General features: G+C 32.1%; 1 protein-coding gene across 1 annotated transcript in view; it reads right to left on the bottom strand.

Annotated features, from left to right (window-relative positions):
- The window catches only part of LOC126763779 (zinc transporter ZIP6), a 34698-nt gene extending 21438 nt beyond the window's left edge, over positions 1-13260 (bottom strand). Inside the window, exon 1 of the mRNA XM_050481565.1 lies at positions 12164-13260. Coding sequence (XP_050337522.1) covers positions 12164-12316 — 153 coding nt within the window. The 5' untranslated portion in view covers positions 12317-13260. The remainder of the gene's footprint in view (positions 1-12163) is intronic.
- Positions 13261-18533: the final 5273 nt, after the last annotated feature.

Genomic DNA, 18533 nt, shown 5'->3' with positions numbered 1-18533 from the left:
CATAAAACTAAATAGTTTTATTCGTCGCATCGGGTCATGCTAATTTCACGCGCTAACTTGTGTTTGATTGATTGTCGTTTCTTTTAAGTCGTTCGTGAGTAAAAACATGGAGCAAAATAAAGAGAAAATACTATTTTACATTTTTTTGATGATCTCAAGCCTCCAATAAAATTAGTGCAGTTTATGGACCCGATGCAGTTTCCATTTCCACCGCACAACGATGGTTTCAACTTTTTCGTTCTGGTGTAGAGGTGGTCGAAGTTGCGCCACGCTCCGGAAGGCCTCTCGTCGAAAATTGCGATAAAATCGCTGAATTGGTCGAAAGAGACCGGCATAGTAGCAGCCGTAGCATCGGTCAAGAGCTGGGCATGAGTCATCAAAAATTCATTTCAAATTCATAAAAAAAAAAAAATATTAAAAATATAATATGATAAAAATTCTACAATTTTGATGATACGTTTTGACTTTAGGTGACGATATGTATTCACTTATGCGCATATTTATGTATATTATATAATATGATAATATGTATGTGAAGACAGTATATTGATATATGATGATTATATTTATACATATACTAGTGCCATAAAGTTATAAGTTATAATGAACCGAAAACATAGCGTTGGGAATTATAATTGCGAAGACTCATTTTTGATTCCATACAACAACAATTTGTTTTAAAAAAGTTTAAAAATTTATAATTTTATGATTTCATGATGTGTTATGACAAGTTGGGAGTCCCCTAACTATATATTATATATGTATATTTTTGCAATTTATTCCACTTCATTCAATTCTTTGAATATCACTTTTTTATTTTCCCCGCATAACTCACGTCTTAAATTATAATTTGCGCTCCGACACATGTCGACTATTAAATTTATAATTTCACTGCAGTAATTAACATATAAATCTGTGTAAATATACGAATATATAGGAATGATTTTGTACACACGATCATGTTAAACATTTGGTTTTATTTTTTCACTGTGATATCCTAGTAGTTCAGCTCGTATTTATATTTTGCAGCTAGCAGTAAAAATTATTAGCTCACTTTTTAAAATTTGTAAGAAAGAGACAAAATATTTACATAAATGTAGTAAAACTAAGTTATAGATGCAGAATTTCCATATAAAGGGTGATCCGATTTGAGCTTCCCTACTTGTTGACAGAAAAAACACAGAGGCTCGATGACTCGTTCGAGCATTTGGACTGATAACTCGCAAAAACTACGCGTGAGGTTTTGCTCAAGTGCCTAGAGAGTATAGACTTAAGATTTTACATATTCCCACAGGAAATAGTCTAACGGTGTAATATCACATGATCTTGGTAGTCAATCGACCGGACCAAAATGTAAAACTATCTGCTCACCGAAGTGTTCTCTCAATAAATCCATTTATTGATAAGATTTGTGGGATGTGGCGCCGTGCAATTGAAACCAAATGTCGCCGAGTTCACGAGCTTCGATTTCAGGCATCAAATAGTCGGTTATCATGGCGCGATAACTGTCGCCATTGATAGTATCATATTTGAAGCAATATGCACCAAACCGCACCAAACTGTTATTTTTTCTGGATGAAATGGCAGCTCTTTAATCTCTTCAGGTTGTTTTTCGTCCTATATGTCTCAATTTTGCTTATTTACATATCCATTGAGTCAGAAATGGCCCTCATCATCATCAACAAAATTTGGCTCGGATCTTCTTGGAACTTTTCAAGAGCCCATAGAGCGAAACGATGTCGTTTGGGAAGGTTTCAGTTCTTGCACAAGCTGCATTTTGTATGCTTTCAATTTAAGATCTCGATGTAAAATGCGTCAAGTTGTTCCATACGTCAGTCAGAGTTGCTGCGAACGGCGCCTAATCGACTCTCCACTTGTACACTCTCGGCTACGGCTGCTATATTTTCTTCAGTGCGTGCTGGACGTGGTATATTGGGTCGAATAATATTCAATAATGAATGCTGGGTCTCAAGATAGGAAATGGTGTTGCGCACAGTATGCTCAGTAGGCCAATTATGTTGTAGGCCAAACACATTCTTCGCAGAATGTGAATTTTCGTAATAAAGTTGAACGATTTGTAATCGTTGTTAAGGCGCAAGTCTTTTCATGATGAAATGTCAAACAATACTGAACAAAAATAACATGACAGCTTGACACAACTCACACATTATCGGTCAAAATAAAGCTATTGAAAAAATTACCTTTACTTGGATCACCCGTTATAGTACGGATCGTGACACATTAAAAATGGCCAAAACGACATTTAGAAATCATATCATTCTTATTGGAAAACCCTGTGTAAAACTTGTTAATGTCTATATCTTCAATTTACTTTAGTCTATTTTGTCAGTAGTTGAAACTTGCACTCCAATATTAGATTTCTAATTATTCATATTACTCAATCACACTTTCATTATATATTAATTATATTTCACTATTTACTTATATATTATATTTTACTGATTAGAGATTTTGTACTACCACTAATCTATGTCACACCTCCTTTACACCGTAGCTCCGTGCAATCTCGTCTGTAGAAATTTTTACCACAATTATTTACTACTTTTTCTTTCAATGTTGTTATTGTTTTTCTAAACGTGAAACATAACAAAACTTAACATTTATATGCCCTTTGCTTATTAATTACATATTTTTGCAAACATAAACATACATACCTGTATGTATATACACTGCAACTACTGCGCTTGCCAGCTAAGCTTCACCGCTGCCGGCGTCGACTCCTGCGTTGCCCTTTATTTTCACTTACAAATTAATTACATAAAAATATTGCATGCAATAAATTTTACACAGAAATTGTTTAATATAAATTATTTGATTTGTTTTGACATCAATCTTAATTTTTAAGTACAAAATAGCACTAATTAATATTTTCCAAGTTAACGTTTAAGCGAGCAACTTTTTTGCTTTGAAAATAAAAAGGAACGGGAACTAATAACAGCTGAGAGAAGAGGAAATAGGGTTGCCTAGTTATTACAAAAATTAATATAAAAGCTTACAATTTATTTTTATCGATTTAATAAAAATTCTCTGACAATGAAAATAATAGTTTGTTAATACAAACGAAAAAGAAAAATATATTTAACTGAATATCTACAATTATTTAAAATAGCTAATACAACAAAATTGTTTCCCATTAGTGACACGGTTTAAAATTACAATTTTTAATAACTAAGGCAACTCTACATCCTCTTCTAATATTTCCTTTCAGTTCCCGTTCCTTTTGCCGTCGAAAAAGTTGAGCGGGTAACGCGTTCTCGGTAAAATATTGAATTTCGTGTTAAATTGTGAATTAAATTGCGTAATTTAGTGTTAGAATATAACTTATGCTGTTATTTAATCGATTTATCTAACAATTAGAGTGCGAGCGATGTTTTTCTTCGGATAATTTGCACAAGTGAAAAGAATTTGCGCAGCAGTTGCTGGCGTCGGCAGCGCTTAAGCATAGCTGGCTTGCGCGTCATTTGAGATAAGTGTGCGTAATTACATGTATGTATATGGCTGTGTATATGAGTGTGTGTGCATTGCACGAATAACGAAGGAAGTGTTAAAGCGGAAGACTTTGTTGGTAATTTCTTACGAGTGTATTACAAATGCAATAACGAAATGAGTCTGTGCGTATTTGCCAGCGACATCTGCGAAGAGATAGCGTAGTGAGAAGGAATACGGAAATAGCGAAAAAGTAAGGACTTGCGCAGAATGAATTGTTGCGGAGGGTAGCCATTCGAAATCAATTAAATTTGGTAAGTTTTTTTTTTAACTATTTTAATGCAACCCTACATTTTCAATATAGAAAATATTCCAATTTCCTTTTCCAGCAGTTGCTTTCAGTTACCGTTCCTTTTTGACAGCGAACGCTTGATCAGTGAAAATATTGAATTTCCTGCTTAATTGTGAACTAAATTACATAATTTGTTGATAAAATATAACTAATTAAAGTGTTTAATCGATTGTACAGTGTGGACAATGTTTTTAGTGCGAGTTTTTGCAAGTGAAAAGAATGTGCGTAGCGGAGACTGGCGCAGGCAGAGGCAGAACATAGCTGTCCTGCGCAGCAACCAAGTAACGAGTACGAGTATGTTATTTATGCAAGTGAAAAGAATGTGCGTAGCAGAGACTGGCGCAGGCAGAGGCAGAACATAGCTGTCCTGCGCAGCAACCAAGTAACGAGTACGAGTATGTTATTTATGCAAGTGAAAAGAATGTGCGTAGCAGAGACTGGCGCAGGCAGAGGCAGAACATAGCTGTCTTGCGTAGCAACCAAGTAACGAGTACGAATATGTTATTCATGCAAGTGAAAAGAATGTGCGCAACAGCGATTGGCGCAGGCAGAGGCAGAACATAGCTGTCCTGTGCAGCAACCAAGTAACGAGTGCGAGTATAGCATGCACAAACGTGAATGTGCATCGCAGAAAAAGCAAACGGAATTTTGCATCAAAGAGCTTTGTTGGTACAAAATTTGTTTGGCATGTATTATAACATTAAGCTGACAATTTAGCATAACGACGAGTAGCAAGAATAATTGTTTGTAAATCGCGGGGAATAATATAACTGAAGTTTCGGGTAGGTGAAGAAATGTGACGCGCGAGATTTAACAGAAAATTTTATGGTGCAATTAGCAAAAAAAAAATAAATATTTGTGGCAAAACATGATATGTAGATGTGAGAAGTGAAGTGTGCAGAAACACTCGTTTGGAAGAGAAAGTGTTTGTCGGCTATTAAATGCAGTTTGGAGGTGTTGACTGAAGGCAGAATAATTGTGAATGAATGCGGAGATTTCAAAGTGAGTACTTTTTTGTAAATAATTTCAAACAAATGTTTATTTATAATAAATATTGACATATAGAATATTTTGCCAATGCTTAACATTTCAAAATTCAACTATAGCATTATTTCAAAAAATGTTGTTACAAAAAAAGTTTGAATATAAACATTTATAAACGGAAAATCAAGTAATCAGGAACTCAAATGCGCGTTGTATCTGCTTATTTAAATGGGTATACATGTGAATCCATATATTTTAATTACTTATTAAATACTTCCGCCCTATAAATTATAAACAAATTAAACATCTAATTGCTGTAGATATTGCAAAAAGTTTTGTTGTGAAACTCTTTTTTAATAGCGATGAAAAAACGTGATTAGGCAAAAGCGAAACTGAGTCAGAAATAATTAATTCAGCTTATAACTGTAATATTGTTAAGAGATAATGTGTTGCCTGAATTGAAGATCACGTTTATTTTTATTTGCCAGTTTTAATGGGGGTTTTATTGGTGTTGGGAAAACTTTTACTTCATTAGGTTAGCGGTAAACTTTTTGAACTTTGCAAGCAAATAAGCAATAGTACTTAAAAATAAAAAGTGTTAAGTGTTTTCTTAGCACTTTTTTTGTAAATAAATTGTAAAGATATTCACGTTTTCATATTGCATTATAAAGCTTCTAAAATGTAAATTTTTTCTATAGAGAAGGTGCAATTTATTATTATCACTTTTTATACTCTGAACTGAATACAGAAAAGTTTGCTACAAGGAAACGTCGAAAAGAAATGTACATATACATATACATACATATATTATTCAAAGCATCGCTACAATCATAGAACATATTTTTCAGTTCGAACCACTTTAGCATATAGCTGCCATTGAAACTGACCGATCTGACCGAAAATCATAATAAAGATCTTTTTATACCCTTTTATGCACCTGTGAAGCGTATTATAGTTTCGCTGCGAAGTTAACGTTTTGTTTTTATTTTATGAAGAGGCTTTACTACTAGAATTTTATATGTAAAATGTGATCAAAAAAATTATTCCACCTGTAAATTCCGAAATTCCATGCAGCGGCAGATTTATTTAACCCAAAAAGCGAAAGATACCGTGCTGTTCCAATTGATAAACGTAATCTCTCCATAGCAGCAGGTGTACTAATCTCATTTAAATCCATCTTGCAACATTTCTACTAAATAAATATTAAATACGTCAAACTGAAAATGCATTCTTAATGACTCTTAATGCTGTTGGAATTGAAACTGATAAGTAGCGGCAGCTTTATATGAATTATCGCATAATCTTATATTGTAAATGTCAAGATCTATGCAACATTTATGTAAATAAGTCACCAGTCGTTAATTAAACTTGATTAGAAAGCTGACTGACAAGGCAAAAAATGCGGCGGCTTGGCTTTATGCAAGATGCCCTTAATACCGAACATTGAACCAGTTATCAGCCGGTGATGAGTTCAGTATTTAATATATAATGTGAACTTGATAGGAATGCTACAATATTAATGTGTTTAATGATTTAAATGTTATATGGGAGAAAGTTGTGCTGGAAGCATATTCAAGTGTTGGGCGCTTATAACCTGTAAGTGAATTTTCTCTCATGCCCACTTACCTTGTGTTTGTTACCTTTCTAACCACTTATTTGCTAACTATTGCTCGAGTGCTATTTAAAAATGTGATTTCATTTCTTTGACGTGAATAATTTCAAAATACTCTTACAAATCTAGAGCCATAAATTTGATAAAAAAAACAACTCTTCATTAGATAAACAAGCCTACATATGTCTGTATGTCTATAAGTTTATAAACAAAGAACATTAACTAATAAAGAAAAAGAAGTAAGAAAGGACTAAATACGGGTATAACGGAATATTTCTTACTTTTGCTAATTGCAAAGATTAAAGACGGAGTAATAAATACATTCAGGTATATAAGGCTTGTTATTTGAATGGGGTCTAGAACAGATTTTCACCCGATTTCATACATTCTAAGCACAAATCTGCGCCGTTATAAGAAAAACACGCTCTCTCAATTTTATTAAGATAACTCACATATTGGCTGATATATGCGGTATAAAGTCAACCGGAAGTTCGAAAATCTCTATATTAGGTATATGGGAGCTAATGGAAGTATTCAGCCGATTCAACCCATTTGTAGCACACAGACATTTTACTATCAGCAAATGATGCTCTCTGAATTTCAACTATATATCTCACACATTGACTGATTTCTTGAACAAAACTATTATACTCTGTAGCAACATGTGGCCAGCGTATAGAAATATTAAATAATGAACAAAAATTTTAATAAAGCAGATTAAGATAGCACTGCTAAACGCTTATTGCACGTTGCGTTGTCACTTTGAGATCGCGCTTAAATGGAGATGAAGTGAGAAGAATGTCAGATAAACAGCCAGTTAGTTAGTTGGCGTTGATAAGAGGTGTACGAGTATGTACATACATATGTACACAAACGCTTAAAGTAGTCAACAGCGCAGCATGTTGCCCGCTGCTATAAAGACATATATTTTAGATAGATATAGTCTATGTATATATAGCTGGTTGTTTATATATTAAATATGAGCTTCTATCTAGCCATGTCGCGATTTATCTGACTGTCAGTCTTTTTCTTCAATTATTTGCTCATTACAGCAGCGTTAAGCTCTTGCAGAAGACATACGCGATAGTGATTTGAAAATGTGTCGCTTGGATTAAGTAGAAAATTGCATAAAGGAAAGAGTACTACATTTTATATGGCGTATAAAACTCTGTAAATATGATTATATGGATCTCTCGTATATATAATTTAGTTAATGTAGACTGCTATATTACATATTTATTTATAGTAAAAGCTGCTAAGGTTTACTATTTTTAGAATAAAATATTAATACAATTTATTAAGTGATTTTATACTGAGTTTTGAGGCATATAATACTTTTTTATTCAGCAGATCACTTGAAGTGTGGTTTTAATGCATTTATATTAAGCTTTAACGTTAATAAGGAAAATTTCAAAACTACCTAACAGGATTGTGATATTTTTATTTAAAAAATTTCGGATTAAAAATTAAATTTTAATTTTTATGCCAAAATTGGAATTGATTTTGTTTGAGTTTAAAAAGTGAAAATTGAATTTTGATCCAATATAGGTAGATTATAAATTGAAACTAGATTTTTGATCCATTTCAGGTAGAAGTTTAAAAATTTTGAGATTGGGATTGACTTTGTTAAGGGTTGAAAATGTAAACTTGAATTTTCAAATGCAAATCGAAATTAAAAATTTAAAAAAATAAATCGGTATTTAAAATGGATAAAGTAAAAATACTTTGTATATGTGAGCCGACTACAACTCTAAAGCGTTGTAGGTTATTGTTGTAGTATTATTGTATAGTTCTAGTTCAAAATGGAATGGACACACTTACGCAAATGCGAAAAACTTTAATTTCAAAAACATCTTTTATAAAAATATATCGAAAAATGTAATTTAAAAAAAAACTTTTATTAAAAAAAGAAAAAATTTAATTTCAAAAACATCTTTTATAAAAAAAAATATCGAAAAATGTAAATTAAAAAAAATCTTTTTTTAAAAAAAGAAAAAAATTTAATTTCAAAAATATCTTTTATAAAAAAAGAATGAAAAAATTTGATTTCAAAAACATTTTTTTTTTAATTTTTGTTAGAAACTTTAGACTAACATTTTATTAATTTGCAAACCGGTATTTGGGATCAAAAATTTATTATCAGTTTTTCAATTCGGTATTTGAATTTTAAAATTATTTTGAAGAAAAAAATTTTATTTCAAAAACATGTTTTATTAAAAAAAATAAAAAATGTAATTTCAAAAACAGTTTTTATTAAATTTTTTTTAGAAACTTTGGATTAACATTTTATTATTTTTCTAAACGGTACTTGGCATCAAAACTTATATTTTAGTTTTTCAATTCTTTTTTTGAATTTGAATATTATTAAGTAGATTAGTTTGAAAACTTGAAAATTATTTTTGGTACAGATTTTCGGGCTTATAAAATAAAAAAATAGTAATTTTAAAGTAATTTCTTTATTTTAAAAATGCCTTATTTGCAACCCTGGCTCTTACTACTATTAAAATTTCTTTTGTTCAAAATGCTTCAAGAAATTATATAAGTTTGGGCATCCAAATAAGATTTTTGAAGATAAGAAAATTAAAAAAAAGTTATATAAAAAATATTCAAAATCCCAATTTTCAGTTTTCAGAAAGTTGTTGTAATAAGTTTGAATGGTTATGGTAAAGAAAAGTTAAAAATTTGTTAGCTACTTTTTTAGGCTGCTTTTAAAATTTATTCTTGTACGCTGTAGATTATATATGTAAGTTCATGCACCCAAATATAGATTTTTAAATTTAAATATTTTGAAAAAAAAAATGTTTTATAAAAAATTGATTTTTTTAATTTTTTTTAATTTTTAATTTGGTGTTTAGAAAGCAGTGAATGATTTTAATAAAAAAAATTCAAAATTCTTAAGCTTGGGTTATTTTAAAATTTTTTGAACTAGGCGGAGCTTATTAAATGTTTTTTTAAATTTAGATAGTATTACAACAAATTTTTAATTTTTTAAAAAATTTCAATATCTCAAATTTTTGTTTTTAAAAAGTTGTTTTATATATTTTTATGCAGCTTGAATGGTTTTAATAAAGAAAATACCTTAACTCTTAAGCTCGGGTTATTTAATTAATTCTAATATCGTTATATGTAGGTAATATAATTCAAAATTTTAATTTTTTGGTTTTTAGTATGCTGTTTAATGTGTTAATATTAAGTTTCAATCAAGATAAATTTGAAAATTGCTTAGTTCGGGTTATTTTTTTTTTTAACAATACGGAGATTATTAAATCTAATTTTTACATTTAGATAATTTTAAAATATTTTTTTTTTAATTTTTAAAAAAATTAATTTTTGAATTTTATATAAAACAAAATGAAAATCTTAATTTCTTGTATTTTTGGAAAGCTGAGTTTAAAAATTATTTATAGATTTTTTTCCAAAATTTTAAAAAATATTTTCTCAAAACTAAAAATATTTTAAAATTTTATAAAAAAATATGATATAATTTTTTTTATTTTTGGAAAGCTGAGTTTAAAAACCATTTGTTGATTTTTTATAAAATTAAAAAAAAATATTTTAAAAGTTTATAAGAACAAATTTAAGAATAATTTAATTTCAAAATTTTAATTTCGAAATCTTAATTTTTTATTTTTGGAGTGCTGAGTTTAAAAACTGTTTATTGGTTTTTTAATAAAATTGAAAAAATAAATACATATATTATTAATTTCAGCATTTTATAAAAAATTTCAAAATTTTATTTTTTCTTTTATTTTTGGAAAGCTGAGTTAAAAAACTACTTGTTGACTCATTTCAAGAAAGTTCATGTAGCCCATTGCTGCCTTTTAGTAGCGCAAGTCCATATTGATTGTTGATTTTTATTTATTTTATTTTTTAACTCACACTAGCTGATTGTAGATTCTCAGCTTTGCGGAATCGTTGTATTGACTCTATTCATTATCACATGCAAGCTTATTTAACTTCTCTTATATAAAATGCAATGTTTAATACAATTAAAAGAATGCCATATTTATAAAGTATTTTTAAAGAAAAGTAAACAGTACTAAAAAGCTGCTGTAAATTTCTGCTTAAAATGCTGTGCCAGCAAAATTAATATTAACTGCGAATATTTGTTGAAATAATAATGACAACTTTGTAGAGAATTTAAACTCATTTTATTTTAACACATACTGATAAAGCCATCTGGCAACTTTCTATCAAGTCATTATTGATTGATTTGAAGTACAATTGAGGCTGAGACTGAGTACTGTAAATAATTTCCTAAAAAGTAATATATACTATATATACTTAGTAAATATTTAATTGCGAGGCAGCTAAAAAAGTTAAGCTAAAAAGTACCCGGAAATTGTAAATAAAGCACAAAATATTTAATTATTCATTAATATTTATTTTGTCGCTTTCGAAGTAATCCCCACGGCTTTTGGCAATGATTGTTGACTTGTTTGCATGTCAAACTCACATACTCATGTTTCATCGGTAGTTATAATGCTCTCCATGAATGTGGTATCGGAATTCGCACGATCAAGCATGCCTAAAGAGACCTGTTTACGGTACTCTTTTTGCAAAATATTCAGCTTCATCGGGACGAGTCGAGCAAGAACGCGTTTCATACCTAAAATATGCACCAAAACCATTCGAACGAACTCGCGAAAGATGACGAGCCCTCTTGCCATTACACTTTTTCAATATTTTCATTGAAGAGGCCGAAAATCGTTCAGAACAAGACATGTACCTTTTTGTCACAATATATATTAAGTATATTGCGAGGCAGATAATTATGATTTATATTTATATTTGTGAAATGTATATATCTGCATTTGGACTTATGACGTTTTTCATTAAAAAAGCAACATGTTGTGCCATGTTTTATTTCAGTCTGTAAGTCATTATAGCGTTACAGAGGCAGGTCATTGACAGTAGTCATCTGTGTGGAGGGCTATTCATTGCTTTACTTGTTTCAATTGTTTAATTTTAATAAAGCTAAATGCTACATTTTATTCCTTTCTAGGTTTTGGAATCCAAAAAGTTCGAAAATTATGTATTTAAAAATTAAAAAAATGGCGTTTTGTTTAAAATTCTAAAAAAAAAAGTTGAAACAAAAAATTATTTATTTTTTTGCGCTCAGAATTATATATACATTTTTAAATTATATATGAAAATTGATATTAATTTTACTAATTTTTACTTTTTTGAAACCTGAGCAGTTCGAAGTAATTTATTTAAAAATTTTGTTGAAAAAATTTGGTTTTTGTTTAATAAAAAAATTATCAGAATTAAAAATATATATGAAAACTAATAATACTTTTGCCAAATTTTACTTTTTAAAATCCGAAAAGTTCGAAAACATGTTTTTTAAAATGTTTTAAAAAACAGGTTTCTTAATTTTATAAAAATAAAACTTTTTATAATAGAGTTCAGAATTATATAAAAATTATAAAATTTTATATGAAAATTAGTATTAATTTTGCTAATTTTTACTTTTTTGAAACCTTAAAAGCCCGAAAATTATATTCAAATTCAAGACATTATCGAAAAAAGTTAGGTTCCTGTTAAAAAAAATTTAAAACTAAAATTTTTTATACTTGAGAACAGAATTATATATAAATTATGACATGGTATATAAAAAGTAATATTAATTTTACTAACTTTTACTTTTTTGAAACACGAGTAGTTCGAAAATGATATATTTCAAGTTGTTCTCGAAAAAATCAGGTTCCTTAAAAAAACTTTTAAAACTAAATTAAAAAAAATAATAATATTTCACCACTCACCTCGAATGAAATTGTGCCACCAGTGCCGTATTTTTGAAAAATATGCGCCAAATAACGATTGTACTCTGTGGCAGCATGAGCTTGTTGCAGTGTGCCGCAGAGGTAGCAAACAAAAATTGCAGCAAAAAAGTGAGCAAGCGTGGATGAAGCCATTTTTTTTATATACGCAAGTTTTTCAGTGGAAGAATTAGTAATTTACTGACACAAGAGATGTTTTTTTAAGGTTCAAAAGTGTTTTGACGAACTTTTTACATGAAAACTTTCAGAAAATTTCGGTATAATTTTTAAAAATAAAGAGTATTAAAAAATATAATTTTTAGCTGCTCAAATTTCGATATAATAACGTGTTTCACTTGTTCATAATTTTTTGTTTCAATGCACTTTTTCGATAAAACTTAACTTTAAGGCAAACTTTATAAAAATCAATTTTTTACTTTTTTAGTTCAAATAATAGTTTTTAGCTGTTAAAATTTCGATGTAATAACGTGTTTCACTTGTTCATATTTCGTTGTAAGTTCACAATGTGTTCCACTTGCACATATTTTTTTATAAGTTTTATAAAAGTATGACGTTTTTATATCGCTTAAAATAATAGAGTCGGTATTTAGCGCTTCGTTTTGTTAAAAAATTCGTTTCGTTCAAAACAGTTACATTTTATGTTTCATTATTCGCTTACAAATTCGCCTAGTTTTGTTTTGTTATATCTTTCACCACATTTGCTTTGACCATTCACAACACTTATTTCACGCTTGGGCAACAATAATTTCCTACTGTTCGCCAATTAACCGAAATAGTCTCGTTTTTGTACTGAAATTATGACTTTTTCGCGTCACTTTTTGGTGTTGCCTGGCTTTATTTGTTCACAACAAAAGCTGCGCTTAATTTCTTAATTCAAACGTTGAACGTTCGCACTTGAAACGCACGCCAAACGCTGTCACTGTCACTTACAACATACAACCGTTGCTAAATAAGTATTTACACAATTTGTTTTTATTATTTTTCACTACAATTCACATTCGTTCGTTGGCTACTTTACGCGCTCGCTGTGTTGAACCGCCTTTACCGTTGAGCGGTTGACGGACTATTAAACGGTTTAGGTCTCAAAACGCGCCATTATAATCCAGTAGCGAGTATGTTTAACGATCGGCTGTCACACACACATACACAAGTACCCATCTTAACAGAGAGACGATCATTTCTGGAAGTAACGAGTTGCTTGCTTGCGAGTGGCTGCGCAGCTTTGCGCGCGATTTGTCGGTGATTTTCGTAGCAGCTGACGAAGTGTTGTTGTGCTTAGCTTCTGGCTATCAATATTGAGCGAAAGCTTATGTTAACGTTACAGTGACAGTTAAATAGATTTATAAGGGGGAGCTTAGGCGCACACATTCTGGTTATTGCGTTCTTGTTTGCGGGGGCGTATAAGCAACTTCTATTTAACATATGTATTTTATTGAATAGATAATAACATAAGCATATAGTAATATTTAGATTAGGATTACCAGGTTTATTAGGTCATTTTTTAGCAGCTTTTTGTTGATAATTAGTACTACTAATTACATAACAGTAAATATTAAATCGTAATTGTTTAAAACGAGCGTAAATAGTTAGATTTGTCAGTCATGTAATCTGATTATCGCATAGCGAAGCGTATTATTTAAGTAATAAGTCTTCCTCTTCTTTATTGGCATAGACACCGCTTACGCGGCTATCGCCGAGTTTACAACAGCGCACCAGTCGTCCTTCGTTTTTCGCTGTTTGGCGCCAATTGGAGATTCCAATTGTAGGCAGGTCCTTCTCCACCTGTTCTTTCCAAAGCCGTAGAGATCTTCCTCTTCCTCTGCTTCCACCGACGGGTACTGCGTCGAATACCCTTAAAGCTGGAGTGTTTTCATCCATTCGGACGACATGACCTAGCCTGCGTATCCGCTGTCTTTTAATTCGCTGAACTATGTCAATGGCGTCTTATATACAGCTCATCGTTCTGTCGATTGCGGTATTCGAGGCCAATGTGCAAAGGACAATAAATCTACCTTTGAACCGTTCTCTGATGACTCATCAGATGTTGCCATCGTCCATGCCTCTGCATCATATAGCAGGACGGGGATGATGAGTGACTTGTAGAAGAGAACTTTACTTCTCGATTGCCTACTCAGTACGAAATAGCACCTGTTGGCAAGAGTTAATCTGCTTTGTATTTCGAAGCTGATGTTGTTGTTGGTGTTAATGCTGATTCCAAGATAAACGAAATTATCAACGACTTCGAAGTTATGACTGTCAATAGCGATGTGCGAACCAAGTCGCGAGTGCGACGATTATTTGTTTGATAACTTGCCCTCTTTCCTTACCAGCCCCTTTTGCTTCGCTTCCTTATCCAGTCTGGAGAAAGCAGAACTAAAGGCTGCGTAGCTCAGCAGCTATACACTCTTGTAGAAGAATTTTACTTCTCTTTTCAGCTCTGAAGCTCGAATTATTTTCTCAAGGAGTAGATTGGAGCAGTCTCACGATAGAGAGTCGCCTTGTCTGATACCTTGTTTAGTATCGAACGGCTCTGAGACGTCCTTCACGATTCCGACGGAGCTTTTGGTATTGCTCAACGGCAGTTTAACAGCTGTATTAGTTTTGCGGGAACATAGCGGCATAAAGGCAGCTCCTTTTCGTGCTCTCAAAAGCGGCACATCGTGAATTCTGGTCAGTTGCTGATTTTGCACGCTTCAAGCCAAACTGATAAGATCCAATCAGTTTGTTGTCGGTTGGCTTTAATCTTTCACACTTCTTATATGCGATATTGGGGAGGCTTATCCCACGGTATTTGTGTTGTGGGGTCTCCCTTTTTCATGAATCGGGCAGACCTGACTTAAATTCCAATCGTCGGGCATTCTATCGTCCAACCATATTCTACAAAGAAGCTGATGCATACTCCTTAGCAGTTCTTCGCTTTATTTGAATAGCTGGGTTGGCAATCCATCGGCAGACAGGTAATTATTATTCGAACTTCTTCATGGTCGGGCAATGGATCGTCCGCTCCATCCTCACCTTTGGGTATTGTGTTCACCATCTCTTGGTGTTAAGTTTTCCCTGTCATTCAGCAGGTTGGAGAAGTGTTTTCTCCATAATTTTTGTATGCTCTGGGCGTCGGTTACTAGATTACCTCTGGGGGTTCTATACGTACAAGTGTATGCTTGAAGGTCTTGAAGCCTTTTGTTAGTTGCCGCATCTTTTCGTAGAATTTTTGAGCAATACCAATGTCAGTCACCTTGTGAAGCTCTTCGTACTCACACATTCCGTGAGTTATCTCAATAAAATTGAGAGAGCGTGTTATTTTTATAACAGTGAATATTTGTGCTTAAAATTATTAAAATCTGATTAAAACTCGCCCTAGACCCCATATAACCAACAGGCTTTATGTACCTGAAGTTACTTCCCTGGCTTTAATTCTTTCAAGTTGCAAATGTACGAAATGTGCGGTTATACCCGAACTTAGCTCTTCGAACTTACCGTTATCGTAGGTTAAATTGTTTTTATTAGGCTGTTCCACATGTTCATAAATGCTTTTCTTCTTAGATTTTCATATATTTTTTTCTATTGGAATAATAATAACCCCTCGAAAGCTAGAACTTCACTGTAGATTATATTTTAGTTATATTTGGCTGATGTTTATTCATTATAAAATATTTTTTGCCTTTATTTGAAGTACTCGGCTAAAATATAACCTTATCAATCAAGAGAACTTCATCACAGTCGCACTACACAAATGTAAAATGCGAAACTTGTAATTGTACAATCGTATAATAGTTAGCAAGAATATATTGACATTTCTAGAAAATATACTATTATTAAATATATTATTATTTCTTTCTTATTTCTGTTTGCTATTTGCATATCGGCTTACGCGTTTCCTCACTATTTGCTTGTCACTATCAACAGGAGAAATGCAAATATATATTTTTCACATTACCTTACTAATATTATTTAACATTGAACTGATAAAAGTCACAATTTACTCTATATTGTGGGAGAGAATGTAAAAACATATTGTTGTAGTGTGTAAAAGACCTGTTTGTGTTCCCACGACTTGTTAATGTTGATACGCCTATTGCAGTGGGAAGATTTGAGATAACGGTGACTGTAAGAAATCAGGAAGATTTGCAATGTTTACGTTTCCATAGAAAAGTGGAAGACTATATACATTGTAGAAATGGGTTGGTGAAGGTGGGATTAACTAAACAGCTGGTGTATGTATGCATGTAATACATATGTAATGACCGATCAGAAGGACATAGTCGAGTTATATATAATATATGTATGTATATGGTGACAATAAACTTTTTTTATATGCTGAAAGGGATAGTTTAAGTGCTGCACTTAAGAAACTTAATAATAACTTCTAAAATTGGATCACCAGGTCCATTTTGAGCTTATCACAAATTTATTTAAGTTGATATGAATCCAAATTAACTTTGCTAAGATTGCCAAACGTATAAGCCGTGGCAAAGAGTGTTGTACGGAATATTTACCTTCATCGTGTGTGAACTTATTGGACTGTGTCCAGTCAGAATACTTCCAATTGCGGCAAAATTGACTTTGCCAAGTGCCAAGAGTTCGGAAGACCTCTGGGCCAGAGGATTTCGCAGTCGCACAAGTTGTGGTTGTTGGTCAGCACTTGCTGAGCTCACTGTAGGTTCAAAGATCCAATGCCAGAACGATATCGGCAAATCGGATGGAACTGGAGAAACGGTGCCCTCTCTATCAGGCTCATAGCCTTTGCAGTTTCCGATAAGTATAAAGCTATTGCTCATTATGTACTCCTTTTAAAGCACCGTCAGCTAGTTCAAAGTTACTATAGGCGCTCGGCTATCAGAGTGAATGCCCACCTTTCTGAAGGAAACTGCAGTTCCGGGCAGTACATCTACTTCTACCATGATGGCAGCCAACACCGCGTGAAATGGTCACCAGTAGTCTACTAAGATAGGAGGTGATTTTGGATGGTTTTCCTACGGCGTGCTGGATTTGTACCCACAAAGTGAATCTAGGGTCCAGTCTTACGCCTAGGTAATTCACTGCTTTTTGTGTCCTTAGAATATTCTTAAACGTTTGAATGCTTATTTCAAGAGGTATATGTTTATTCGTCAGCAGTAGTAGCTTTGTGTTTTTCTGTAGCGAGATGGAGAATGTGTGAGTCAACCCTTGTTTGCGTCCATTTCTGATTCAGCTATCTTCGGGCTACCTCTATGCCGCGGCTTGTGCTTACTGTTGCTATGTAATCCGCCTAGATGATTAAATAAAATTCGTCTGTCATTTCAAGTTTTAGTATTTCGTCATAACTAATGTACCACAGGAACGGGCTTAAAATGGAACCTTGTAACTACTTCTGTCGTGATCTCTTCTAGTGTGGTACACCAGTTTTCGTTTACTTGATACCTCCGCACCACAGCTCTGAAGTAGTTAGGGATTTTAAAGCTTTTTTCGAAAGCGTCGGTCATTTTCATCCATGTAGCGCTGTTGACGGCGTTTCGGTTATCTAAAGTTGCCAGCAACACTATTTTTTTGTATTTTTGTCATCAACGCTGTGGGTTTTTTACACGTTTTATGACGCATTTTATAGTTCTTAGAGTTGATATGCCGGGTCTAAAGCCGTGTTGTCCATAGAAGAGTCCTGCTTATTTGATAGCCGCTTCGAGTCTGGGATTAAGTAGCTTTTGATAGAGCTTTCGCCGCTGTGCATAGTAGACGGTATGCTGTTGGTATGTTTGGGATCTCCTGTTCACTTACTGCCGTTGCTTTTTCCAGAGTTCAGTGAATATTCTGGTTGCGAGGCAGGAGTTGTACATATTCATTAGTACAGCCGGTCACTCTGCGGCGTTTATTTTTAGGATTTCTGCTGTTATCCCGTCCGGGCCGGGTGATTTATAGCTCTTCGAGGGTGAAGCACTATAACATATAGCTGCCATATAAACTACACGATCAAAATCAAGTTATGGTTCTTGTATACCCATTTATGCTATATTAAAAAAGCACCTGTTATTATAGCTTCGGTGCAGCTGAAATTAATTTTTTTTTTTATTTTTTCCAAGCAATAAGATTGCTGAGGTCCTTGCTTATTTAAATAAAAACTATATTTGTTTAATATAAAGGTTTATGAACTTTATTAGATTAAGATTCTCAGGTTTTACTTATGACATTTCGCATAATAAACAAATCTTTGTTCATATAATAAACAAAATTTATAAATTGTATATGAGTCATACAATATATAAATAGTATATTGATTTTAACGAAATTTTGTGCTTTAAAAATTTAATATTCATTAAAAACTTAAAACTAAATTTAAAAATTAATTAAATATTTTTAAACATTGTGCATTTTATTTGTA

Source organism: Bactrocera neohumeralis, chromosome 6 (assembly GCF_024586455.1).
Source record: "Bactrocera neohumeralis isolate Rockhampton chromosome 6, APGP_CSIRO_Bneo_wtdbg2-racon-allhic-juicebox.fasta_v2, whole genome shotgun sequence".
Taxonomy (NCBI): Eukaryota; Metazoa; Arthropoda; class Insecta; order Diptera; family Tephritidae; genus Bactrocera; species Bactrocera neohumeralis.
This window is presented reverse-complemented; position numbering and strand designations above follow the sequence as displayed.